Below are 26,651 nucleotides of genomic sequence, written 5' to 3'. Positions count from 1 at the left end.
GGTACGGATTGGCTGCGGGGTTCTCCAATCCCGGAGCGCACTGTGAGAGCGTGAACCAAGCAGCCAGCCTGGGAGGACGGGGCGTGGCCTCAGTTTCTGATCCCAGCTAAAAGGGGTGTGTGCGACTGGTTGGGGCGGGACTGATTTGGTAAGGTGGGTAAATTTCGGCTCCGGGTGGATTTGGAGCGGGTTCTGGTGAGGAACTGGAAGATGCTCGGCCTGTGCTGTGTACAAAAGGGCTTGCAGGAGTCTGTTTGTCCCAACTAATGGGGCGAGAGGAGGGAGAAGGAACCCTTTCTTCGGAACTGTAGTGATGCAAGACCTAAAGGGCGGAGGAGGCGAGACCGAAGCAGGAAGACACCTAGTAACTAAGGAGGAAACCCGAACTTGGGGGAAAAAAAGAAGAGCGCCGAGGCACTGCCAGGGGTGGGGGTGGGGGGTAATAGAAAAGTATTTGTTAAGAGCCCAGTTTGGGGTTTAGATTTTCTTCCTCTTGCTTTTAAAGAAGTCTAGGTGGTGGTGGTGGGGGGGTGTGCATAAGAGCGGCTAAGCGTTCTGATCATGCATGGAGGAAATAGCAAAAGCAGGCTTTGATTGGATGCTCCGTCCTTGGCACAGTGAGTCTCTTTCGTGTTTTGGTACGATCATTAAATGAGTTCATTGTAAGCAAGGGCGCTGGGAAGACTCTGAACTGACGGATCCATGAGTGGGAAGAAGATTTTTTATTATAGGTATGAGAAAGAGAGAGAGAGAGAGAGAGAGAGAGAGAGAGAGAGAGAGAGAGAGAGAGAGAGAGAGAGAGAGAGAGAGAGAGAGAGAGAGAGAGAGAGAGAGAGAGAGAGAGAGAGAGAGAGAGAGAGAGACACTAGCCAGAGACTTTTGGGAAAGTCCAGAGCAGTCATGGCTACCTCTCTGGGCAGAGAGGAGGCGGCAGACTGGCAAAGGCTATATCTCTCGGAAGCAGAGGAAGAGCAGGAACAGGGAAAAACCTCGTGGGTTATAAAGACAAAGAGGTAGCTGCAGGAATCCTGTGAGTCGGAACAAGCTGGAAGTTTAGGGTAGAGCGGGAGGGGGCTTGAGGGCCCTGCGGCTTTGGTATGCACCATATATCTCAATAGGCGCGTGGCTCTTTCTTCCTGGCAGACAGAAAGTTTCACAGGTCCCCGAGGAATTCTGCAAGTGATCTTTGTCTCTTTGTCTCTCTGCCAGCAATCCTACAGTCCAGCTTGTGCTGAGCCAAGACTTTTGGACCATGTCAGTGAGTCTGCCCATTTATTTTGGGTTCTTGGGGCTTTTCACTTTGAGTCTAAAACTCACAACGATCGCGAAATGGCTTTTTATCTGCAGTTGGTGTTCTGTTGACATTGCTGTGGATGGACTGGGAAACCTCAGGGTTTGTTCTGAAGGTTTTTAAGGTTAAATGGCTGTTCGGTTGCTTTCCTTTTCTCTCTCTATTTTTCTCATGCAACCATTACAATAAGCTGCTGGCTTGTTATTTCGAAACGCACGGTGTGTGGCATGAACACTGTGTTCCGGGATTCTGGTGTGATTAGACTGGTCACGTGATGAAATGCTGCCTTTCTTCTTTGATTTGCGGTTTCCTTGCCAGGTTGAATGTGATTTTTGCAGCCCTCTTGGAGACCACACGGAATCTACAAGTTGATGATGTTTTTTGTTGTTTTGTTTTGTTTTATACAGGGTCTCACCCCACAACCCAGACTGGCTTCATTGTTTAGCCCAGCTTGCTCCCAAGCCCTCAGGAACCCTCCTGCTTCAGCCTCCTGAGCACCAGGGTATACAGGCATGCAGCACAATGCTCAGCTTGCATGTTGTTAAGTCATCACTCCCCATCTGCGCAGCAACAGTGATATTGGCCATAGTTTAAATGTTTCCAAAGCCTTCGCAGAAACTGTGCATGTACCCACAGAAAGGTTGCTAAGGGCAACTGAATCTTTCTATCTCCGTGCATGTAAATTTTCTCTGGATCCAATGCAGCTTAGCTGTTAACATTTGCCATTTAAACTAATCTGTCATCTTTGAACTGTTTTTTAAAAAGGGAAAGTGACTTCACACAGCAGTATGGTAGGGGTTCACCCAAGAGTTCTCAATAAATAACCAGTCTAGCTAGGCGGTTGTGGTGGTCCATGTGATCTAACCTAACTTCCCAGAGACACGTTTCTGATCTAAGCTGGGAAGATCTCTGTTATAAAATGTGGGAGAGTGTCTTTTAAGCTTCTTTTAAGCTTTCCCCTCTCTTCTGCTTTCCTGTACTGTGGGAGGAGCCTTGGAATATGGATTTGAATGGTAGACAAGTGTTTGACATTGTGAATTTTGGACCATATTTCTTTCCATTTTATTAGGATGAAAGGCTGATACCCATTGCTAGATGTATTTTAGTGTCCACTGGGACCTAGCCAATGTGGGGTACACACCTTTGTTATTGTTGGACCACCATGCCTAACAAGGCTGAAGTATAGAAAGCAGGTCTGAACCACCTTCACAGAGATTGGGGGCTCAGTGAGAATTGTTTTAGTACATTCTGAGAGTCGAGGATCATGAGTTATTCCGCCGAACTCTATTCTTAGAGTGGCTTTTTAACATAGAAACCCCTTGTTTTGGTAGATTTGCAGCGAAATTTCACTTTTTCTCTAGTTACTGTTTTGTAAATTTTGCTTTCTGGTTGTTCATTGCTTGTCTATAGAAATGGTTGAAGTTTGTTTTTTGTTTGTTGATTGAGCTGGTTAGGTGTGTGTGTGTGTGTGTGTGTGTGTGTGTGTGTGTGTGTGTGTGTGTTTCTAGTGAGCATATGCATATGTGGATGTAGGGGTCACTAGGCGTCTGTTTCTTGATTGCTAGCCACATTTTTTTTTTTTTTTTTTTTTTTTTTTTTTTTTGGTTTTTTCGAGACAGGGTTTCTCTGTGTAGCTTTGCGCCTTTCCTGGAGCTCACTTGGTAGCCCAGGCTGGCCTCGAACTCACAAAGATCCGCCTGCCTCTGCCTCCCGAGTGCTGGGATTAAAGGCGTGCGCCACCACGCCCGGCGCTAGCCACATTTTTTAAGACAGAATTTTCTCACTGAATCTGGGTTCATGTATCTGGCTGGACTGGCTGGCCATCAAGCCCCACATAGCTGCCTGTCTCTGCTCCACCTTCTCCAGTGTTGGGCTACTGATGTCTGCTGCCTTGCCCAGTTTGTATGGGGGTATTGGGTACCCAAACTCGGGTCCTCATCCTTGCACGGCAGGCGCTTTACTAACATAACCACCTCCCCGGTCCTGTGACTGCCAATATTGTCAACTTGACAGGATCTAGAATCATGGAGAGACAACATCTGGACATGGGACTTTTTGGATTAAGTTGGTTGATGTGGTTAGACCCTCCCTAAGTGTGGGTGGCTCCATCTATAGGCTGGGGTACCAAACTGCAGAAGGAGAGAGCTAACTGATCACCAGCATCTTTCTCTCTGTGCTTCTTGACTGCAGATGCAGTGCAATGTAACCAGCCATACTTCATGCTTTCCCTGTCAATCATTGTAGACTGAACCCATAACTGAGAGCCAAATACAGAATGCCTACTCCTCTTTTCCTCCTTAGTCCCCCTTTTTTTCTGAGACAGTGTTACTATGTAGTCTTGGTTGGCCTGGAACTTGCTGTGTAGACCAAGCTGGCCTTGATACAGAGGTCTGGGTGCGTTTGCCTTACAAGTGCTGGGATTAAAGGCTCTACCACCATTCCCACCTAAACCTTTCTTTTCTTAAATTGCTTTTGTTAAGTATTTTGTCACAGCAACAAGAACAGTAAATAACACATTGACCTTGTATCTTTTGGCCTTATAAAACTTACTCTTCAGTAGTAAGCATAGTTTTGTAGATTCTAGGATATTTTCAGTTATACAATCTGCAAACAAAGACAGCTTTATTTTTATCCTGTCTGATCCACATGCCTTTAGGGTCTTTTCTTGTGATACTGTTTGTCTTAGTTAGGGATTTATTGCTGTGAAGAAATACCATGACCACAGAAACTTTTTTTTTTTAAGATTTTTATTATGAATACAATGTTCTTCCTACATGCCAGAAGAGTGTTGGTGAAATTATGATGGCCACTCCACGTAGTTAAAAGGAAGATTTATTTAGTGGGTAACTTACAAAAAAGGGAAAGGTAGGTTGTGGGGTCTGGGGAAGGTGTATCGAAGTCCAGTGGTGTTCTCTGGAGTTCTGCTCGGTCAACCTCCACCATCTAGGGTCCAGGAACAGAGAGAGTGTGCTGGCCCATCCAGATCTCGGGTCTCCCGGCACTTCTCATGGCCCTGCCTTGTAGGCGTGACAGTTACGGAAGCCTCATTGGGGGTTGGAACTTCCAGATCAAAGCTGGAATGGCTACCTACTACATCTCCCCCTTTTTGTCTAAATAAGAAGATTCTAACCTAATATAAGACTATATACAAAGGAATGGTTATCAGATATTGTCCAGGAATAATGAGGGATAATGACCTAGATAAGGTGGAACTACAGCCAATTCGAACAATATCAAGCAAGAAACACATTCTAAAATCCAGAGAAGTATAGAGCATAGGTAAATGGCATGTTACAAAGATCATTCCAAAAGGTGTCCTATCCTAAAGAACCTGAATCTAATACTTAATATATTCTATCTAAGATTATATATTACCGAAGAGGGTACTAGATCTCATCACAGAGTCACCACGTGGTTGCTGGGAATTGAACTCAGGACCTCTGGAAGAGCAGCCAGTACTCTTAATCTCTGAGCCATCTCTCCAGCACCACAGAAACTCTTATAAAGGAAAACATTTAATTGGGGCTGAATTACAGTTCTGAGGTTCAGTCCATTGCCATTTGGGAAACATAGCAGTACATAGACAGATGTGGTGGGGAAAGAAGGAGCCCAGAGTTCTACATCTGGATTGGCAAGCAGCAGGAAGAGAGAGAGAGCCACTGGGCCTGACTTGAGTTTCTGAAACCTTAAGTCTACCGACACACTTCCTTCAACAAGACCACACCTACTCTAAGGAAGTCACAGGTCCTAATCCTTTCCAATAATGCCACTCCCTATGAGCCTATAGGGGCCGTTTTCATTCAAATCACCACACTGTAGTAACAGATCCAGTGTTGCGCTGAAAAAGGTGGTGAGAACAGAATGTATGGATTTTCCAAGGTCAGAGGGGCGAACGTTTAGTTTCTCATCAAGTATGATGCTGGTGCGGAATTATTGTAGCTGCCATTTATTGTCTTAAAGAAGTTGACATCTGGCCAGATATGGTGGTGCATACCTACAATGTCATCAACTGGGAGGCAGAGGCTAGAGGATTGGTGCAAATCTGAGGATAGCGTGAGCTATCTATCAAGATCCTAGCTCAAAATAAAAAACAAAACAACAGCAACCACCTCAAACCCCAAACTAAATGAAACAAAAGAGGAGACTTGCATTGCTCTGGGATTGTTTTGCTGTTCATGGGTGCCATGTCAGGATTTTTTTTTTTTAAAGATTTATTTATTTATTATGTATACAGTGTTCTGCCTGCATATATGTCTGCAGGCCAGAAGAGGGCACCAGATCTCATTACAGATGGTTGTGAGCCACCATGTGGTTGCTGGGAATTGAACTCAGGACCTCTGAAGGAGCGGTCAGTGCTCTTAACCTCTGAGCCATCTCTCCAGCCAAGACATTTTTTTGTTTGTTTGTTTGTTTGTTTTGTTTTTTCGAGACAGGGTTTCTTTGTGTAGCTTTGTGCCTTTCCTGGAACTCACTTGGTAGACCAGGCTGGCCTCGAACTCACAGAGATCCGCCTGCCTCTGCCTCCCGAGTGCTGGAATTAAAGGCGTTCGCCACCATGCCCGGCGCGCCATGTCAGGATTTTTATGTAGTTATTTCGAAGAACCCATTATGATCTTGACACCCCCTCCCATTTCCCACTCCCTCCCCCACCCCCCACCACTCCCCCCTCATGCAATCCCTCCTCCCTCTCTTCAGTTGGACTTCCGGAGCTTGGCCCAGTGCTTGGCTGTGGATCTCTACATCTGCTTCCATCAGTTACTGGATGAAGATTCTATGATGACAGTTAGAGTATTCACCAATCTGATTACAGGAGAAGGCCAGTTCAGGCACCCTCTCCACTATTGCTAGGAGTCTTAGCTGGGGTCATCCTTGTGGATTCCTGGGAATTTCCCTCCGACCAGGTTTCTCCGTAACCCTAAAATGGCCCCCTCTATCAAGATATTACTTTCCCCCTCTGTCCTGCCCCCAACTCAACCAACTCAATCCCTCATGTTCACCTCCATCCTCTCCCCTCCCCCAGTTTACCCAGGAGATCTCATCTATTTCCCCTTCCCAGGGAAATCCATGCCTCCCTCTTAGGGTCATCCTTGTTACTTAGTTTCTCTAGGGCTGGAGATAACAGCCTGGTTATCCTTTGCTTTACATCTAGTATCCATTTATGAGTGAGTATATACCATATTTGTCTTTCTCCGTCTGGGTTACCTCACTCAGGATGACTTTTTCTAGTTCCATCCATTTGTCTTCAATTTACTGACATCATTGTTTTTTAACATCTGAGTAATAAATACTCCACTGTGTAAATGTACCACATTTTCTTTATCCACTCTTCTGTTGAGGGACATCGAGGTTGTTTCCAGGTTCTGGCTATTACACCAAATTATTACAAATAATGCTGCTGTGCACATAGTTGAACAAGTGTCCTTGTGGTATGACTGAGCATCCTTTGGGTATATACCCAGGATTGATATATCTGGGTCTTGAGGTAGATTGATTCCCAATTTTCTGAAAAACCACCATATGGATTTCCACACTTAATCTTAGCCAAAAGGCCGTGAAGCAATTAGGGATCTCCAAAGTGGGTGTACAAGTTTGCACTCCCACCAACAATGGAGGAGTGTTCCTCTTACTCCACATCCTCTCCAATATAGGCTGTCATCAATGTTTTTGATTGTAGCTAGAGTTTTCTTGCATTGCCCACAGTCAGGACAAATCTTTGTCACCCGCCAGTCCCACAGCCGCTCAGACCCAACCAAGTAAACACAGAGACTTATATTGCTTACAAACTGTATGGCCGTGGCAGGCTTCTTGCTAACTGTTCTTATATCTTAAATTAATCCATTTTCATAAATCTATACCTTGCCATGCGGCTCGTGGCTTACCGGCGTCTTTTCATGCTGCTTGTCAGGGTAGCGCCTGGCAGTGACTCCTTCCGCCTTCCTGTTCTTTCTTTTCTCCTCTCTGTTAGTCCCACCTATACTTCCTGCCTAGCCACGGCCAATCAGGTTTTATTTATTTACCAATCAGAGCAACTTGACATACAGACCATCCTCCAGCACAGCCAAGTGCAGACCATCTCAGACACCTGCACTCAGGCCCGTGGTCCTAATCATCCTCTATGTGGACCTGCTGGGTAAAGCCAAAAGGAACCCGAGAACGGGCTCCTACAGGACATACAGAACATCCCACAGCATTTGATCTTAGCCATTTTGACAGGTATAAGATGGTATAGGAGGATATTTTCATATAAAAATATCTTGTATGTTTAGCATAACCCTGTACCCTTTACTCTTCATGCTTCCTCATTCCACTCGTCCTCTTTGCTTCCCTAGACAATTTCACTTTGACTTTCATATCATATATGCACATGCAATTTTATATATCTATATACAGTCTAGGAGCTATGTACTAAAGAAAACATACATTCGTTTTTGTGAGACTGATTTAGCTTGCTTAATGTGATTATTTCTGGTCGCATTCACTTTCAACAAACAGCATACATAACTCTGTTCTTAATTACTTCTCACCTTATTTTTGAGACAAGGTCTCTCAGAGAATTCAGAGTCCATCTGTTGGCTAGACTGGCCAGCTAGTAAGCCCCAGGGATCCTCCTGCCTGCCCTTGCCGAGACCTCAGTGCTAGGCTTACAGGTGTGCCCAGCATTTCTGGTTTGTTGTGTGGGTGCTGGGATCTGAATTATGCCATGTGTGCACTTCGAGTACTTCACCCACTGAGCCATACCTCCTCAGAAAAAGTTCCAAGTCCCTTTAAAAGATGTTCACCACCTACCTTGCACTTTCGGCAGTTGGAATATAGTTTATCTATACTCCATCATACTAAGAGCTGGTCAAAATATGGAAAACAATCTTTATTGTGCTTGCAGAAAATCAACAGGATTTCAAGTACAACTGCTAGTAATAGGAAAAAAAGAGTAGCATAAGTTTATAGTTAAAGATAAATCATTAAAATTCCTTTGATATCGGTAGCATGAATCCTAAAGGGTCTTATTAATAAAACAAACCTGGAGCTGAGTATTGGGGTGAATGCTGGAAGATCAGAGAAGCAGAACAAGCCACAGCCACCTCGCCTCACCAATTTCTCAGCTGATCCTGTTTCCTCAGACTGGAAGTCTCTGAGTCCTCATCCAGAATGAATCTCAGCTGAACTGCTAAAAGCCTAAAAGCTTAACCAGGCCTAGTTCCTGGTTTTCACACTTTATATACTTTTCTGCTTTCTGCCATCGCTTCCTGGGATTAAAGGTGTGAGTCACCATGCCTGGCAGTTTTCAGTGTGGCCTTGAACTCACAGAGATCTGGATGGATCTCTGCCTCCCAAGCAATAGGACTAAAGGTGTGTGTGCTACCACTGCCTAACTTCAATGTTGAATATTATGGCTGTTCTATTCTCTGACCCCCAGATAAGTTTATTGGGGTGCACAATATATCAATGACAGATATCTATAGATTGCCCATCATCATTTAAAGCCCATTTTAAAGTTATATATTGTTATACATGAAGTATACATAACATATACTTATGTATACCTTATACATAAGCACTTAAGCTATACATTATGCTTAGTTGTCATCATGTTTCTATATAATCAGTGTCAACTCTTAGAGTTTGGAAATGTCCTGTTACAGTTTCCATCTACATAAACTGGAACATTTCCTTCTTTAGCCCATGGACCTGTGATCCAGCTCCTTGTCATGCTAATGGCTTCTTCCTTCTTCCTGTGGGTATTATACATATGGACTCTAGATCTCCATGCAGGTGCCTTGATTCATAATGGAGTGTGTTGATAGGGTTGTTCATTACCAATGTCCACAAATCACACCATTCCTGAAAGGTTGAGCAGTTTTGATATAATAGATACTTTACATTGTCTCCAGTAAGGAGTAAGGCTGGCTTCCCTGTCCTTTAGATACATCACATCCCTGGACAACCTGGTTTCTAATTACGTGCCACCATTTAAGAATGTGCTCAGTGTCCATTTGTCTCCTGGAGATCATCTGGAAAAGGGACTTTGTTCTGAGCAGTGTTGTTGATACCTCTCTTGTGGTAGAGATGTCAATGATATCCTTGGCACACAATCTTATAGGAAGATAAACACAATTTCAATGATCACACTGCACATCTTTGCAGATTTTTAGTTTTCTGATGCAGGACCCAATTATTATCAATTGAAGTGACACTTGTTCCGGATTCTATACCCTGTTCACCTCTGGTTTGAGTGGCAGGATGGCGCTGTTCTTAGAACTATAGCTTATACCATTTGCGTTTTGATTTCCTTTGCTGGAGCTTCATCCTTTCTTCTTCAGCTCTTCTGATCTCCTCCTGGAATCTTTCCCTTAGCAGTCGAGCCTGTTCCTAAAAAGTGACAAGTGGAGACAGAGTTGTTGCACTGAGTAGATTCCTATGTTCTGTGCAGTTTTTGTAATAATTTACTTTTATTATTTAATTTCTTAAAATTTTCTTTGCCCTTAATTTTTATATATCTTAACCTGTTTTTATTCATGTGTAAAATTTAATATGTTAAGAAATGTTTTTTTCTTTTTGAATTTTTTATCCTTCTCCCCAAATTATGTTTTTTTTGGGGGGCAGCTGTGATCATGTCTCTTGGGGGGTTCCTTTAGCTAAGAAACAATTCTAGCAATGGGCAAAGAGACACCTTGTTGGTGGTGTTCTTATATCAGTCATGGGTGAGTGGATGGCAGTCCTGTGTTCATCCTAGCTTGATGCCCAGTTTGGTGGCCAAAGCTGTTTTGTGCCTAGGATTGTCTATAACCTCTGTAGATAATCTTAATCATGTGTTTGACTTCAAAATTTAGCATCCTTAATACATCCCCTTACTCATATCTTATATAAACAGGCACCACAAGAATGAACTCTGAAAATTTGACCTAAGGCTCTGTCTGAATCTTAGTCTAGGATATTTAGTCTAGGGTTGGGGTTGGGGTGGGGATGAGCCAGTAACCTGCCTGCTGCATAAGCGTGAGGACCTGAGCTGGAATCCCAAGCACCCTTGGAGACCTAGACACAGCACTGTGCTGTAATACCAGGCTGGAGAGGCAGATATAGGCTCATCCTTGAAACTCATCGGCCAGCCAGGCTAGCCCCATCAGTGAACTCTAGGTTCAGTGAAAAGACTCTGTCTCAAGAAATGTGGTGGAGAGTGATGGAGGAAGATCTGAAGTAGATCTGTGGCCTTCACATCCACGTGCACCCATGTGCACAACCACAGATATACACAAGAACTCACACAGAAAAAGAGGGAGGAAGAGCAGTGGTGGGAGAAGACACTTAGTGTAAACTTCCACCACTTGGCAGCAGGGCGACAGATGATGGGTGAGAAAACCAGAGTCCCAGACTGAAGACAATGAATTTCCTCATCGAACTCCCAACTGAACACAATCTGGGAGCAGAGTATAGGACAAAGGAGGGACAGACAGGCGGCTATCACACAGTTGTAGAGCTCCTCTCCTCATAAAAAAATCTCTCAGGAGTAAACTCATACTAAATAAGACAGAAAAACAACCACTGGGGATTCCACTATGGGAAAGAGCTGCGATATTTTTACAGTGGTAAACTGTGTTACAGACTGGAATTCCATTCTGGACATCCAAGTCAGGTGGCTCACAACCATTTAAAACTCCAGCTCCAGGGTATCTGACTCCCTCTTCCAGCCACTACAGATACCACATGCACATGAACAAATACGTGCACGCACTTGCGCGCGCGCACACACACACACACACACACACACACACACACACACACACACACACACGCTCACTTTAAAATATTTTTTTAAGTGAAGAAAACGTAGATGGCGATGCAATTAAAATACCTGAAGTTGGTGCTCCATGGCCCTCCGTTGCTCCTCCCTCATCTGGGCCTGTGCCTTCTCCATCTTCTCAGCCACCTGTTTCATGTGCTCCTGGTGAAGCTTCTCTTTCTCCTTCATCAACTGTTCACTCTGCCGTTGCCTTTCCTCTAGGAACTTTGCTGTAGCCTGGGCAGCTTCAGCTTTCACACGTTGCTCTGGGAAGGAAAGCAAGGAGGAAGGTGTAAGTGCATCACGTGTTCCTCTCCTCTTCCTCACAGGCTTCATCGTGCTACCATGTCTGATTCCTGCCAGTGAGACACAGCTTTGTTTTTTTTTTTTTTTTTTTTTTTTTAGCTCTGCTTTAGGGTCCCAGGTTTACAAGTAATTTAAACTTTCCACAGCTTTTGTGGGCACATGCCCCCTTAATTTGTGCCTCACCTTCCATCGCCTTTTCCTTTTGTGTCAAAACCTGGTCTGTGTGTAGAATTGCATTAGTCACCTCCTCCTTGGACTGCAAAAATTGCTTCAGAGCTTCTTCAGCCTTTGAGTCCAGAAAACATGAAGTTAACAGCAAGAATGACCGAAGGCCACGGGATTGTCTCTCTTACCCCCTTTCCTCTAGTGACACCTCTTGGTGCTTAGAGTCCCAGTCACAGAAACAGGCACACAGTCTAGGCTGGACCTACTCAACAATATCTTTAATTGGAGGCCTATGTTAGAAAACAACAGCTGTCCTTTTAGACCAGGGCTCTAACATTGGAGTTAATAGTGCTGTGGCGATATATGGGGAGAGTTTGATAATGACATAAGCCCGGGTAGAGAACAAAAGGAGCAGAGGAAATGAAAAAGGTAGAAAAGAATGGGGCCAGAGAAGAGTGATGGACAGACGGACACAGGACAATCTTATTGCAGCCAGTTGTCTTTGAAAGCCAGTTTGAAGCCCAAGACTGATGAATTATAAGTTTCATTTAAGGGGCCATCGTTGGATCCTTTGCAACACAAAGAGTCAAGCTGAAACACAGGGCGACAGTCATACTGGTGGTTAATGTGATTGTTCAGTGTGAACTCACTTGTTAAGTGAATGCACTGTCTCTGATGAGTAAGCAGGATGTATCCAGTATGGTATGATACTTTATATGATAACCTTCATGTATGTGATGTTTAAGGAGTGTATGCATGGTGTGTAAACCTATGACACTCTCGCAATGATGCTTGTGGTCACTCTGCTGTCTAAAGGAGGTCACAAGCTTCCCAGAATACACACATAACCTTGGTTACCTGAACCCCCTTCCTGGGTTCCTCAGAGTACTTTTTCTTCAGCTCTTCTATCTTCTGGATATAAAGGCAGTATCCCCCTGGTTTAGAATAAATCCCCTGCTTCACGTCCTTTTCTAGTGGACTGAAAATACCCTGAAGCAGAGCTGCACAGCGATCTGAGGATGCCTGTTCATTCTTCTTAAGGAATTCCTCTCGCTTTGTTTCTAGCTTGGTCTTTAATGTGAAAATTAAAAGAAAAATGTTAAGAAGCAAAATAAGCCTGAGTTTAGAATTTCTGGGAACATTTCTCAAAACCAAACAAACACAAAAGCAAAATAAAAAAAGGAAAACTTATAATCATTCACTATAACTACATCTGTTCTTCTGATGCCACATTTTCCCTCATGTCATCCTTGCTCCTTGGAAGTGAAGTTCAGAGCAGAATAATCTGCTTTTATAGACTGGGCCAGAGATGACACATGGAATACCCATGGCTCAAATTAATTTGCCTCTGATAGCTAAGGCTGTAGTTTTCTAATCTATTGGCTTGAATATTGGATCAGTATATGGACAGTGGGCATGCCACTAATTTATTCTCCTACTTAATTCAGTGAAGGGGAATATTACAAGTTTATTTATGAAAAGAAAAATGTTTTAAAGCCTTGAGTCTATGAGAATACATTTTTATTATTTATTGTAATTATTAATAGGTAGCTGTTACTGCTACAAAATCTATTAACAATTGCTCCCCCAAACACCCATTTCATTTCCCCATAGCACTTTGCCTTCCAAAATCTATATCCATGTAAACTTGAGAGAAATATTACCCTTAATTCCATTTGGAACACTTGATCAATATCTTTGAAGGAATTTTCCATGAATATCTTGGTGGCTTCTTTCTCACTGGCCCCGTGCAGATCCAGCAGCTCCTGGAGGGTCTCTGTGGGCAGCTCCAACATCTGGCTCATCTGCTGGTCATAGTGGGCAATGGCCTTTTGCACTGCAGCTGCATTCTCTGTCTGGGACAAAGCCAGGACAGCATTCTCCACGCAGGGCAGACCCCCACTGCTGATGGTGTTCACATAGGTTATCACCAAACTCTTTAGTCCTACAACCAGGAAAAAGGGGACAATATTTGCTATAGATGGATGATGACAATACTATTCGGTGTAATTCTGGATATGTCAGTCATGGATGTCTTAAGGCACTAGTGTCCTTAGCATCATTTAGAAGAATAACAGACAGGAGCATCTCAGTGTCTACCTCAGACTGATGGGATTAGACCTTCCTCTGTGCAAAGTTCCTCTCATGAAGTGTAGGAGACCCCAAAGGCTAAGAATGCTGTATGGAGATTACATGCGCCTATGTCTATGGAATGCCAGTACCATGACAACACGCTCCATACCTCTTTCATGTTTGTCTGTGTCACCAGCCCTGCAAACCTTTGATTCCAATTCAGGAACAGAATGTGCTCTCCCAGTCAAAAATTCTCCATCAGGTTGAATAGAAAAAAATAGCATTGCCCAAGAGAACTTTCTCTATGTGCTAATATGACAGCAAATAGCTCCATGTAGATTTTATTGTACTTTCATGTACATTTTTAAAAAAAGATTTTATTTATTACATGTACAGTATTCTACTTGCATGTATGCCTACACACCAGAAGAGGGCACCAGATCTCATTAGGTGGTTGTGAGCCACCATGTAGTTCCTGGGAATTGAACTCAGGACCTCTGGAAGAACAGTCAGTGCTCTTAACCTCTGAGCCATCTCTCCAGCCTGTACTTTCATTTAAATTTTAAGAGCCATACTTGCTTAGTGGCTATCCTTGGTGAATGCAGGTCCAATTTGCTGGGTAATTTAAAAAGGAGTTTCTTTTACCACCATTTCTCTTTTCCCAACAAGAAAACGTGATAGACAAAGTCTATTATAAATGCTGGTGACATCCACAGCTTAGCCCTACAGTGGTGACAGGTCTACATTTCTTCAGAGCTGAAGCAGGTCATTACTATCTCATGATGCTGTGGCCTAAACAGTGAGCAGACGGACTGGAAGGGACTCACGTGGTCCATTGACCTTGATGCCTCCTGAAAGCGCTTTAACCTTGGAACAGCTGAACACGTAGGAACAGAACTCTGCCACTTGTTCCAAGAAGTCTGAGTCCAGGTCTTCATCCTGCAGCGATTGCAGCTGGCTAAGCTTCTTCCCATGTGCTGGCCGCTCAAAGACAAAGCATTTCTTCTTTGGGAAGAACTTCTGGATACAGAGCCGAGGAAGATTAAGCTTTTGTACTTTTTCTTTTTTATCAGTATCTACAAGGAGTGAAAAGCAGGATTTTTAGATAGAATTTGAAAGGTGAATATATATACATATGTGTGTGTGTGTGTGTGTGTGTGTGTGTGTGTGTGTGTGTGTGTGTGTAAATTTGTTCATGTGAGTTTATAATCCTGGCATCCTGGAAGCTGAGGCAGGAGGATTATAAGTTCAGGCCAGTCAGGGTTACATAATGAGATCCTGAAAACACAACACAAGGAAAACAGAAAGGGGGTGGTGGTATCTGCTTTAAGGATTTTCAATCTAGGGAAAGGCTGAATGCTCTGCTAGATTCAACCCACTTAGAATATATAGCTGGACTCTGTGCATAGACAATATGTAATCCCAGAATACGACATCATTTGATTTCTAAAGATGCCTGGCAGCACGTCCGTTACGTGGAGGCTACACTATTCCAACAGTTGAGCTAGGATATTGGTAATACCTTAATACACATTTTCTTTTTCAAATATATACTCACAGTGCACCTTATTCTGTATTCTGGCATAAAAACAAATTTGAGGCAGAGAAGACAAATTGAGGGTAGAGGAGAAAGTGAAAGACAAATTGTAGGTCTCTTACTATGTATAAGCTTCAGAGAATTCTCTAGGTATTCGTCTGCAGAGATGGGTTCCCCATTTACTTTCAGCTCGAGAGAGAAGTCCCTCAGAGTCCACACGAAGTCCGGGAAGAAGCTCACAAATTCATCTGAGTTCTCCACCTCATCCTGGTCAGGTGAGGATCTTGTTCTGATTCTGTCTGTCAGCTCTGTCACATAGCTGAACAGCTAATTAAGGAAAGTCATGAAACAACCATAGCACCAACCAAAGTCCCAGGGCCCACATCCTGTGTGAGTTCTACTTATTGAGCCCTAGCCTCAAACCTTCATTTGCCTTGTTCTTAACCTCAGGGTGAATACTGTAGCTACATAGATGTGGGTTATTTTCTTGTCTTGTTTTATGCTTCATTAACCAAGAGCCAGAGTCATGGAGCTGGATCATGAGGGAAGGTCACCCCGCTCACTCTGGTGTTCTGAACCTCAGAAAGGATACTGCAGCTGGTCCATGGCCTGCTGGTTGATGGCTCCCATGCTGTTGTACACGAAGGTGCTGCTCAGAAGTACAGCCAGGGCAAAGATCCAGCAGTCATTCTGGTTGTCACCCTGGGAGGCAGAACACACATGGGTCAGGAGTATGTTCTGTTCTTATGTCACTTTTCAGCAGTGGTAAAATGCATTCACTTCATTAGAGGGGATTTTAGCCTTAAAAAAAAAATGAAACTTTTTATGACCTATGCAAGGTACAAAACAAAACAGAAGACAGTACTAAACCTACAAGTGCTGTCCACAGGACTTGCAAGGTGAACGTTCTTTTGGTTCGTGGATTCAGTTGTGATGATTCTCACTGGTGCTTCTTAGTCTGTTGTTAGTGTTTCAACAGTGCGGACCACCACCCTGCTGTTCTGTGACCCGGTCTTGTGACTAGTTCCTTCCTCTTGCTTGACTAAACATGGCATGTGTTATATAATACATATGAAAAGGATGCTATGATAAAGTTCAAACTCTTATTTAAAAATGACAGTTCCAGTGAGAAGGCTTGGTGGGTAAAAACAGTCTTGCTGCCCAGCCTTAGAGCCTGAGTTCAATCCCTAGAAGCCATGTGATGGAAAAGAGAACTGACCACACATGTTGTCCTCTGACTGCACATGTTCATTGAAGCACAGGCGCCATGGCACGTGCAACACACACACAGGCACACACTCACACACACTAAATAAGTAAATAAATAAATACATACATACATAAATAAAGGTTTTTTAAAGCAGCATAGAGAATAGTGAAGACTATTCAGAAAGGAGTGGCTGAATTGCACACTGAGCCCTCAATCCTTACCTTCTCCACATCTCCCAGGCCCTCTGTGTCAAGCAGAACTAGGGTGTGGTCTGACTTTTGGGGATGAGGGACACACCACATCCAGAGCCCCTTGGTGTGAGACTGCACTGTGGAGCCCAGAGAGAAGCCTGAAAAGCAGAGAGGAAAGGAGGGATTAGAGGTGTAGAAACAAGTGCTTCAAAAAGTGATAATAAAATGAGCATAATCAAACAGGGAAGATGCCTTAGTGGTTAAGTGTGCTTGCTCTTCTTGCATAGGACCAGAGTTCTGATCTCGGCATCTATGTAGCAAAATCACAACTGTCTATGACTTCAGTTTCAGGGAACCTTATGTCCCTTCAACTTTGGTGAATATTAGGCATGTTTGTGTTACACAGACAAAATACTTGTACAACTAAAATTAAAATAAATAAATCTCTTTTGAAAAATCAACACAATCAAGTCAAGAGAATGAACTGAAACCAAAGCTAGTGCTGATCTCACTGTCAGAACAGAAACTCAGTTTTCAGGGGTGCAGAATGCAATGGTCATCCAGGCTTGCATCAAGGTTCCACAGAAAATGTGCAGCAGGGTCAGTCTCTCATGCACAGTTCCTGAGCTTGCTGTGTGAGCCTGTGGGGTAAAGATGAAGTAACAGTGGAGATCCAGGAAGTTAGGGATGTCAGGCCTGGGATGTCCACTGAGGAAAGCTGGAGTCAATGAGTGGACCTAATCCTAGGGGGAGCCCTTGTATCCTGTAAACAGCAGGAACCAGGAGGCAGGGTCTACAAGCTGCTGTGGTCTAGAGAAGGCCACCACAAGCCCTATATGCTGCACATGGAGCTACAGGGTTATGTTTGTCCTTCTGAGTTCAGTCTTGCTATGGTGTGTTCTGTCCTTCCTATCCCCCTGAACACTGCAAATGGGGATTTATTCTGCGCCACTGTAAATTACAGGTTTTCTTGAGTCTCAGATGTCATGATAGACTTTTACACAATGTTAGAACTATAAGACTATGGGGACTTTTGAAGTTGGTCCAACTGAATTTTGGAGGCAGGAGCAGAATGTTATGGCTGAATGTAAATGTTCATCACAAGCCCATGTATTTGAACACTTGGTCCCCAGTTAGTGGCACTGTGTTGGGACTTGTGGAAGCATTAGGAGTTAGGACCTTGCTGGCAGAGGGCAGGCTTTTTAAGGTTATTGTTGGCCTTGTTTGTGGCCCTCTGCTCTCTGCTTCCTGGCCAGCCATGATATGAACAAGCCGCAGGCTCCTTCCACTATACATATAGCCATAAAGTCCTGTCTCCCCTGCCATAGTGAGCTGATATCCCCTGAACTGTGAGCAAAGTACATCCTCCTTCCTTACATTGCCACTGTCAGTCATTTGATCAATGATGAGACTAATACAACCCAGAAAATCTGAAAGCCTGGACTCAGACAGGTGTCTGTATAGTCAACTTCATGTCAGCATCATTCAGAGTACTCAACTGTCTTGTTTACAAGTGAATGGATGAGGCAATGTTAGACATAGTTTATCACTGAAATTCAAAAAGGAAGAAAACTTTGACACACATTCTCAAAATGACAAACCTTGAAGGTGTCATGTTAAATGAAGGAACCAGTCGCAAAAATTCTGTAATTGTATGAGTCTACTTATTCATGTGGTATTCCTAGGACAGCCAAATTCATAGAAACAGCGTATAGAATTGTGGTATAGGATGGGCAATGAACTAGTTCTTAAGATGGATGGTGGAGGGGGCTGGAGAGATGGCTCAGAGGTTAAGAGCACTGACTGCTCTTCCAGAGGTCTTGAGTTCAATTCCCAGCAACCACATGGTGGCTCACAACCATCTGTAATGAGATCTGGTGCCCTCTTCTGGCCTGCAGTCATATATGCTGTATATATGATAAATCTTAAAAAAAAAAAAAAAAAAAAAAAAAAGATGGATGGTGGAGATAGATGCATGAATTTGTTTAATGCCACAGAACCAGATACTTAAAAAATTATGAATTATAATTATAAAATTATAATAATTATAAATTAAATTTAAAATAAAATTTATAAATCTGATATAATTTATAATAATAAAAAGTCAATACATATACTATAGATAGCTGCTTTAACCTTAAATATCAGTAGAAACTTTATTACATGACCATTTTAGCAATACTTTAAAGTTTATTAACACATCAATTAAATTATCTTTACTACTGTCTCCATCTAGGAAATGAACCATTTGTGTTTTTGGAAGGTAAACTAGGGGTCAGATGTGGTGGTACAGGACTGTAATCAGCTCTCAGGAGTCCAAGGCAAGAAGATCATGAGTTCAGGGTCAGCCACCACTACATGCAGAGCTAAAGGCCTCTTGTGCTATGTAGCATGACTGGTCTCAAAAACGAAAGCAAACAGACAAAGCAACAGCAAAAAGGATCCCAACATCCAACTGTGACTGGAAGATTAAATTCTTCACACTCTCATGCAGGAAGCAGACAATGTGAGTGGACACAGGGGACCCAGCTCAGCTTTGTTGATGGCACTCACCTGTTTTCTTCCCAGCCAGCTTGTTCATCAGGTAGGATTTGCCAGTGCGGTAGAGGCCCACGATGGCCACCACCACCACAGGCTGCTTGATGGCAGACAGGAACCCCAGAGCCTCCTGGTTGACTGTCAGTTGCCCTTCCACGTTCTCAATGAGGCACACAGGGCCTGGCATGTGGACCTCTGAGGCCATTGTGCAGGCTTGTCCCCTGTCTATAGAGGGAGAGATGAGATTAACTAGAATCTTATTTGTTCACTCAGAAGTAGAGTTATGAAACTCTCAAAAAACACAACATGCATCAGAGACATAGGTGAAGAAGAACCTGTATGGTTTTAGAATCTTATAAGATATTATTGAGGAATTTCATTTATAATGTGACATTGACAGCATTCTACTGCTCACAACACAAATATTCTGTTTAATTTTGCACTGAAAATTTTCCTTCTTAAAGATTTTGTACTATACATCAAATGGACAATGAAATCAGATTTAGAGAAATTATTTTATATTGCAGCTTATATAATCAATCAAACATCCATTTACTCATTAGTTTACCATATGATGAATAATGAATTTATAATGAATAAAGACCATGGAGTCTTCATTGTTTGATGCATGTCCTTACACAAATTCTAGATATTATAAAGTATATTCATTCTGTTTCCGAGTAGTTATACCCATGTTGTAGCCCAAATTTCTAGAGATTATAAAATGTATTCACTCTATCTATCCTTGTAGTTATTCTCATGTTGTGGCCATGAGTCTCTATCCACAGAATTAATCACATTGCCATTCATGAAAGAGAACCAATGTAATGTGTCTTTTGCAAGATTTATGGAAATATGTGACAGTGACTCTTCCAAAGAAATAGTTGTACAAGAGTAGTGCCTTGAAATTTAAACTTCATTAGCTATGAATGAGCAATGAATAAAAACTGGGTTTAGTCTTACAGCAAATGAGAATTTGCAAAATAAACCCAACTATACAAACACTGGATATTGCAGAAAGCAACTGTGATGTAAATATCAAGAAACTGGAGAGCTGGTCAAGACCACAGGAAAAAAAGTGGTTCAAAGAAATCACTTCCTGCCATTCTCCTTTAGGTTTTCTGTTTAGTTTTCATTTGGTAGAGAAAGGAGAAATGCAAGAGGAGGAAGAAAAACACTGGAGTCAGAGGCTAAGAGCTGACCATACAGAACAAGACTAGTAAACAGGAATGTGATGAGTGAGAATGGGACCTGAACTGGCATTCTGGTCTCCAGAAGACAGGAACAATTGCCTGAGGGCCTGGAGTTGGGGACAGTGTAAGCAGACTTTGTCCTCAGCCTTTTGTGCCCAGAGTTCTTCTAAGAAAGCCGTTCACTACAGAATAGGTGCTGATCCTGCAGGAGAGGGTTAAGAAGTAAGTGGATATGAAGAATGAACCCATCTTCCGACTGAAGGAGGAAATTCACTTGGCAGCCAAGATTAGATGTGTGATGGACACGCCCATCTTTCATCTTTCACTAGGAGATTCAGCTGTGAACTGAGGTTCCCAGAAAACAGCCACAATTCTATAAAAGAACCCACAAGGCTGACTGATTAGAATTTGTGTGATTGTGGAGAGTTGGGACGTTGTAAAGTCTGGAGCCAAATTTTCCTAGGCAATCTTTAGCTGACTCCATGGCCGTTTCTTGCATCAGAAGGCTTGTAGCAAACTCCTCCTTTTGGCACATTCTGCCTTCCCCACGTTGCCACCAATGCATTTTAAAAGTACATTGATTTATGACTTTCTTTATTCTGTTGCTACAAAACTTCAAGAAACTTGCCAAGTTGGGACATGATATGTGTGGTAGGCAGAACTTGTGTTTCTGGGACATCGATCACTCATATTCAGCTCTAGAACAGATCATATCTCTTATTCCTTTTGTGTTCCTGCATCAACACCATGTTTCCTCTATTTGTCCTTCACCATAGCAGTGGCTGTTCACCCTGCATCTTATTCTGTTTCCCTCATGAAAATCAGCCACAGGCAGCCCTTTCTGTGCCAGATCTGCTCCATCACTGATCATAGCCATTTAACTGTGTCCCTGTTAGCAGAGACAAGGTGAACACCGAGAAAGACAATCCCAATGCCTATCCTGCCCTGTTTCAGCGACATGGCTCCTGGTCCCTAACTCAATGAGTACAGTGGTGTCCCTTAGAGCCTGGCTGCCCTGATAATATGACCTAGGGTTCATTTGCCATGCCCAGGAGCAGCCTTTTCTAGTCACAGTAGTTCTTACAAAATGAATTAACCCTCAAAAATGCCATCTCATTCCTGCCCAGGTCATGGCCACATGTTCCGGATCAGAACTCCTCAGACCTCGAAAGAGCAAGTGTCCCTTCTTACCTGCCTTTGCTGCTCAGTTGGTGGAAGGGCTCTGCTTCTTGTCGTATATCCTCCTGCAATCTGGAGAGGCTTTCTGAATTTCCCCAAGTGAGCAAATGTTGAAAAGCCCTGTAACTTTTGTAGTAGGGTGAAGTCCTGAGAAACTGAAACCATTTGGCCACGGAAGTGAAGCAACAATGGTGGAAAATCCCAGTGATTTGTGTTGGGGGAAGAATTTGACCTGACTTCCCCACCAGAACTTTCAGTATTTCGTTCCAAGAGAGCTTGAACCCCTTTGCTATTTAAAATCATACCACAAGAGGGAGCCCAAGCCTGACACTGTCTGGGTGGCCAGGAACCAGAGCAGAAGCTGTGTAGCCAGAGATTCTGGATAGAACCAAACACAACTTAAAAAAAAAGGGTGTGTGTGTGTGTGTGTGTGTGTGTGTGTGTGTGTGTGTGTGTGTACAAACAAACAAAAAATCCAAACCCATTTCTTTGTGATATGGAATGATTTCAGTTTATGTGCTGTTTGGAAAAGCATAGATGAAGAGGAAGGATATATATAATCCTTGTAGCGTAATTTCTGGACATTACAAACTAACAATGGGATTGCATATTCTTTTAGAGGTGCAGTAAGTGAGGGGACAGTGTGACTTCCAACCTCCTGACACCCAGCAGCTGGTTCTTAGGCTCAGTACAGCCAGGTGGTAGGGTCCTTTTTCATACAGATGTCCCAGGCTCAGTGCTGATGTCTGTTTATGGATCACATATCTTAATGTTATAACACACATTGCCCCGTGAGTTCATAGAAATAAAGGCAGAGGAAGACTCTCAGGCATCACATTATAATATCTAAGGAATCTTCATGGAAGCACTCTTGACTCCTAAGCTGTGTCGTGAACCCCTCTCCATGCTGCCTGTCTATTTACTGAGTGAGTGAATAGCTATGAAAACCTCACTGACAGATTAATTTCTAATAGCTTCTTACGTTCCTCGCTGAGGTCAGCCCTTTCTGACTACAACCATGAACAGATAGGGTGCTGTCTTGGATGTGGTGGAAGTGGGACTTTCAAGCTGGCCTCAGTGTGGTGATATTGGAAAGTGGGGAGCTTCAAGAGGTGTGGCTATGGGGTGGGGGGTGGCAAAGTTTGAAAGACAGATGAAAACTTTCCTTGGGGCTGTGGTTTGGGGGCTCTTGTGGGAAGTCTCCCTCTCTCACCATGCGACATCTCTGTCACTTTGGGTCTTCTTGGCAAGATGGCACGTGCCATGATGTAATGTAACAGACAGTGAACTACCACTCTTGGATTTTTAGCTTCCAGTGCTGGCAGCCAAATGAATCTCCTTTCTGTATAAAATATCCAGCCTCATATATTTTTAATTTTTTCATAACAATACCAAACTTAGAGAGGGTATGTGTAGTCCTGCCTCTGTCCCTGAAGCTAGTCCCAATGGTGGCGTGAAAGTGTGCAGTACGACAGACCCATAGGGTTGAGGAAATTAGCTCAGACCAGTTTCCAAGGCATGCGCATAATGTACTTCTTTATGAGCCAACCTAGAGTCTGCCTGAAGGCCTAGCAACAGGCACTGTCAGAGTTCCTGATTGCGCCCAGCCAATGAGGGATGACCACGCAGACTAGGTGCTCAGAGGAGGGGATATAAGGCCTTCCCCATTATTGAATAAAGGAGTTCATTATTTGCCTTCAACTGACTCCTGGTGTCTGTGCCATCGATGCTGTGCCTTCTCACCCCTTCCTCTGAGGGAGCCGTCATACAAGCGTTCAAGAATTTGTCTCTATGCTCTTCCTTCCTTTCCTAATTGCTTCTCAAAGTAGAGTGAACACACTAAAGCCCCTTAACAGTGCTGAGGGCCCTGAACTTTTCTGTGAACACAGTCCTCTCTGGCCCTGTGAACTGAACACCACACAGTGTCTCCTCCTTACCCAGGGTCCTCATTAATGTCTGCCCTTCCTCTATCGTCTTCCAGTTTCTGCTATTCATGGAGTTCACATGTAGTGTGATCCTAGCATCCCCAGTGCCTCATGTGAGCTGGTCTCTCAGGGAATGATTTCCCTGGTACTGCCTCAGGCTATGCAGGCTTATCTTAAAAATGTGTGGTGGCCCACACCTTTAATCCCAGCACTCAGGAGGCAGAGGCAGGTGGATCTCTGTTAGTCCAAGGCCAGCGTGGTCTACAGAGTGAGATTCAGGACAGGCACCAAAACTACACAGAGAAACCCTATCTTGAAAAAAAAAATGCATGGGTGGTTATATTTCTCTCCTTCACCCACACTCAAACTGGTCCCACCCACCATCCTGTCCCATTGACCACCCTGCCCCACCCACTGCCCTGTCCCACAAGTCAGTGAGGATCATTTTCTTTTTGGTAATGAGTCTTCTCCATTTCACAAAGTTCAGATGCAGACTGTTTCTTAATTATCATAGTTCCACACTGAGCCATTATAAACATACCCAGTACACATACCAAATTTTCCCTTTCTCTCTGTTAAAGGTCGGATTTGAGAGCTATCGTCTATGATGAGCCTGTTTCACTCTCTTCATCCTCACTCTTCAGTTCTTGCCATGGGCCCCACAGTTTTGGATCTCAAGAAGAGCTCATCGCAGATCTAACATGTTTATATTCCTTATGTTGACATCCAGTCAGCTGTGAGAAGTGCCAAAGCCCCAACTCATCCCTTCTCTTCTACTTTTCCTGCCAAACCAGGGGCAAATGAAGCAGTTAGCAGGGACCCCTGCTCCCACTCTAAGACCTCCATTACTTTGTCAAGTTCATTTTGTGAAGACAGCTAAAGCTTGGTTGCATATCTTAACAGTTTACAACAGAAACGACACAGATACTACTGCCAAAAGTTGTTTACAAACCCTTGTCTTGTGTGGTCAGTTGTAATATATTCAGTTTATCTACTTTCAGGGGCATTCTACACTTAGGGGATGGACCCAATCCATCAAAGATGCATGCCACTCCACAACACATAGAGGAAGATGGCTGTACTGGTATTTCCCTCAAGGTCACTCTGATTCTCAGGATGACTTATTCAGGTTGCATGTCTCATCCTCTCATGGAGCATGTGACTACCACTACAGCAGGAGGCACAACATCCATGCTGCATGGATAAAAGGAACCTTATTGCAGGAAGATAAGGCTCAAACCAGTTGCAAAGGCATGCACATAACCTTCTTCCTTATGAGCCAACCTGGAGTGTGCCTGAGGGCCTAGCAACAGGTGCTGTCAGATGTCCTGATCATGCCTAGCCTATGAGAGGAGACCATGCAATGTCACCAATAAGGGATGACTAAACAATGTCACTGGATCAGGATGCAGCCTGGGTGCTGGGAGGAGAGTATATAAGGCTTCCCCAGTTATGGAATAATCGAGTCTGCTGTTTGCCTTTCACCTGACTCCCAGTGTCTGTGTCATTGATGCAGCGCTTTCTCACCCCCTCCCTTAAGGGAGCTGTTAGGACCCAGCAACACCTTGTAAGGATTGGGCTTGCAAAGTGACATGGATCAGCCTCAGTTGCCTGTCTCAGCACCCATTGCAGGGACCATGTCACCAGACCTTCCCAACCCGTCTTTGGTTCTTTTGGTATCTGTACAGGTGACGGTTGTGTTCTGTGACTTTTTCTAGGAAGATATGAACAACCATATACTCACCATAAAAAAGTACGTGGTGGTTTGAGAGAAAATGGCCCCCAAAGGGAGTGGCACTATTAGGAGTTGTAGCCTTATTGGAGTAGGTGTGGTCTTATCTGAAGAAGTGTGTGTCACTGTGGAGGTGGGCTTTGAGGTCTTACATATGCTCAAGCCACACTCAGCGTCCTAGACCACTTCCTGTTGCCTGCAAGCCAAGATATAGGACACTTGGTTACTTCTCCAGCACCATGTCTGCATGCCACAATGCACCATGATGATAATGGACTAAATCTCTGAAAGTGAAAGACAGCCCCAATTGAATGTTTTCCTTTATAAGAGTTGCTGCGTTCATGGTATTTTTTCATAGCAATAGAAACCCTAACTAAGACAGAGGGTCCATGACATATTGAAAAGTGGTCCTATCCAAGTCCAAGATAGTGAACCCATGAGTGGGTGACTTAAAGGCAGATGCAACACCAAAAAGTCCACCCTGGCATGAGTGATGGCCATGACTAGGGAGTACAGATTTAGGTTACCCCACATTTCATATTCCAGTGTGGTAACAATTTCATGAAGTTTCTACAATGACAGAATAAAAGTCATAAATCAAGACACTTCTCAAATACATTCATTGAAACCTTAGGTGAGCAGGTTACAGCAAGGTGGGGAATCTCTGCTGTAGACCTCACATGCTATCAGAGGACATTCTTAGATTTGGGGTTGGTGGAAGTCAGAGAGTCTGTTTGTATTTCAGAAGGATGTTAGGTCACACATAGAGAGGTACAATGAATGGCTACTTAAAGCTGCGAAGGTAATTTAACTATGCTCTGGCTCTTAGTATCCCAACTTGTCTGCAATCACTGAAGTTCAGGTCAGTCACCAGCATTTGTAGGAGGGTTCAGTTTGGCTTCTTTTTACTATCTTCAGTTCACAAATGATACATTCCTTCAAGCTTATACATGTCCCTAATTGTATTATGTCCATCATCAGTTTGAACAAAAATGAGCAAATATACTTAGGACTTTTCATTCCAGGCATTGTCACTCTGTAATTGAAAGTATTAAATGATAACTATCAGAGTCTTGATATGCCATTACATATATGGCACTATATATCATAAAAAAAGCTGGATGTTTAATACATTGCTCAACCTCCTTTGATTTTTCTCTGTAGCATCCCAATAAAGCTTTATAACTGTTTCCCATGGACATTTTGTTACAAAAAGAGGGACCATACAAAAACTCCAATCCATCACTCCCACCCAGAAGAAAGCAGGCAGAACTGAGGCCCTGATCAATTCAATAAATGTGGAAGCAGGAAGTGAACCAATGAAATATTAATCCTGCCTCAGCTTCCCCTTTCTCAGCTGTGATAGGTGATAGAACCAGAGGTTGGTTGCCCAGTCTTCCTCCCTCTAGCCTTCTCTTCTCTTTGCCTCTCATTTCTTTACTAACTTTTGCACAGGAGGCAAGGGTTGAATAATATTTTCAGAGGAGAAAATAGACACTTCCGCCCTGCTCTTGTCAAAGAAAAGATGAGGACAGG

General features: G+C 43.4%; 1 protein-coding gene, 1 long non-coding RNA gene and 1 other non-coding gene across 4 annotated transcripts in view; 2 read left to right on the top strand and 1 right to left on the bottom strand.

Moving 5' to 3' along the window:
* The first annotated feature begins 159 nt into the window (after positions 1-159).
* The window catches only part of LOC143274006 (uncharacterized), a 43,857-nt gene continuing 17,365 nt past the window's right edge, over positions 160-26,651 (top strand). The window contains exons 1-3 of the long non-coding RNA XR_013052401.1: positions 160-731; positions 1,210-1,258; positions 15,337-15,422. This is a non-coding gene — a long non-coding RNA (uncharacterized LOC143274006). The remainder of the gene's footprint in view (positions 732-1,209; positions 1,259-15,336; positions 15,423-26,651) is intronic.
* LOC102904470 (guanylate-binding protein 1-like) lies at positions 8,142-21,715 on the bottom strand. Of its 2 annotated transcripts, XM_076575078.1 has the most exons (12): positions 21,471-21,715; positions 20,338-20,481; positions 19,102-19,311; positions 16,579-16,706; positions 15,740-15,849; positions 15,270-15,466; positions 14,438-14,686; positions 13,202-13,482; positions 12,396-12,608; positions 11,556-11,658; positions 11,139-11,332; positions 8,142-9,658 (listed from the first exon to the last, which is right to left on the bottom strand). In XM_076575078.1, the coding sequence occupies exons 3-12, from the start codon at positions 19,289-19,291 to the stop codon at positions 9,548-9,550; spliced, it is 1,776 nt and encodes a 591-aa protein (XP_076431193.1). In that variant the 5' UTR covers positions 19,292-19,311; positions 20,338-20,481; positions 21,471-21,715; the 3' UTR covers positions 8,142-9,547. The 2 variants fall into 2 exon arrangements, with proteins under 2 accessions (XP_076431193.1, XP_006986182.1); XM_006986120.4 differs by lacking the exon at positions 20,338-20,481.
* On the top strand, positions 9,934-10,072 carry LOC121830632 (small nucleolar RNA SNORA48). Its single transcript, XR_006073847.1, has one exon. It is a non-coding gene; the product is annotated as a small nucleolar RNA SNORA48 (small nucleolar RNA).

Source organism: Peromyscus maniculatus, chromosome 6, assembly GCF_049852395.1.
Source record: "Peromyscus maniculatus bairdii isolate BWxNUB_F1_BW_parent chromosome 6, HU_Pman_BW_mat_3.1, whole genome shotgun sequence".
NCBI classification, from domain to species: domain Eukaryota; kingdom Metazoa; phylum Chordata; class Mammalia; order Rodentia; family Cricetidae; genus Peromyscus; species Peromyscus maniculatus.
This window is presented reverse-complemented; position numbering and strand designations above follow the sequence as displayed.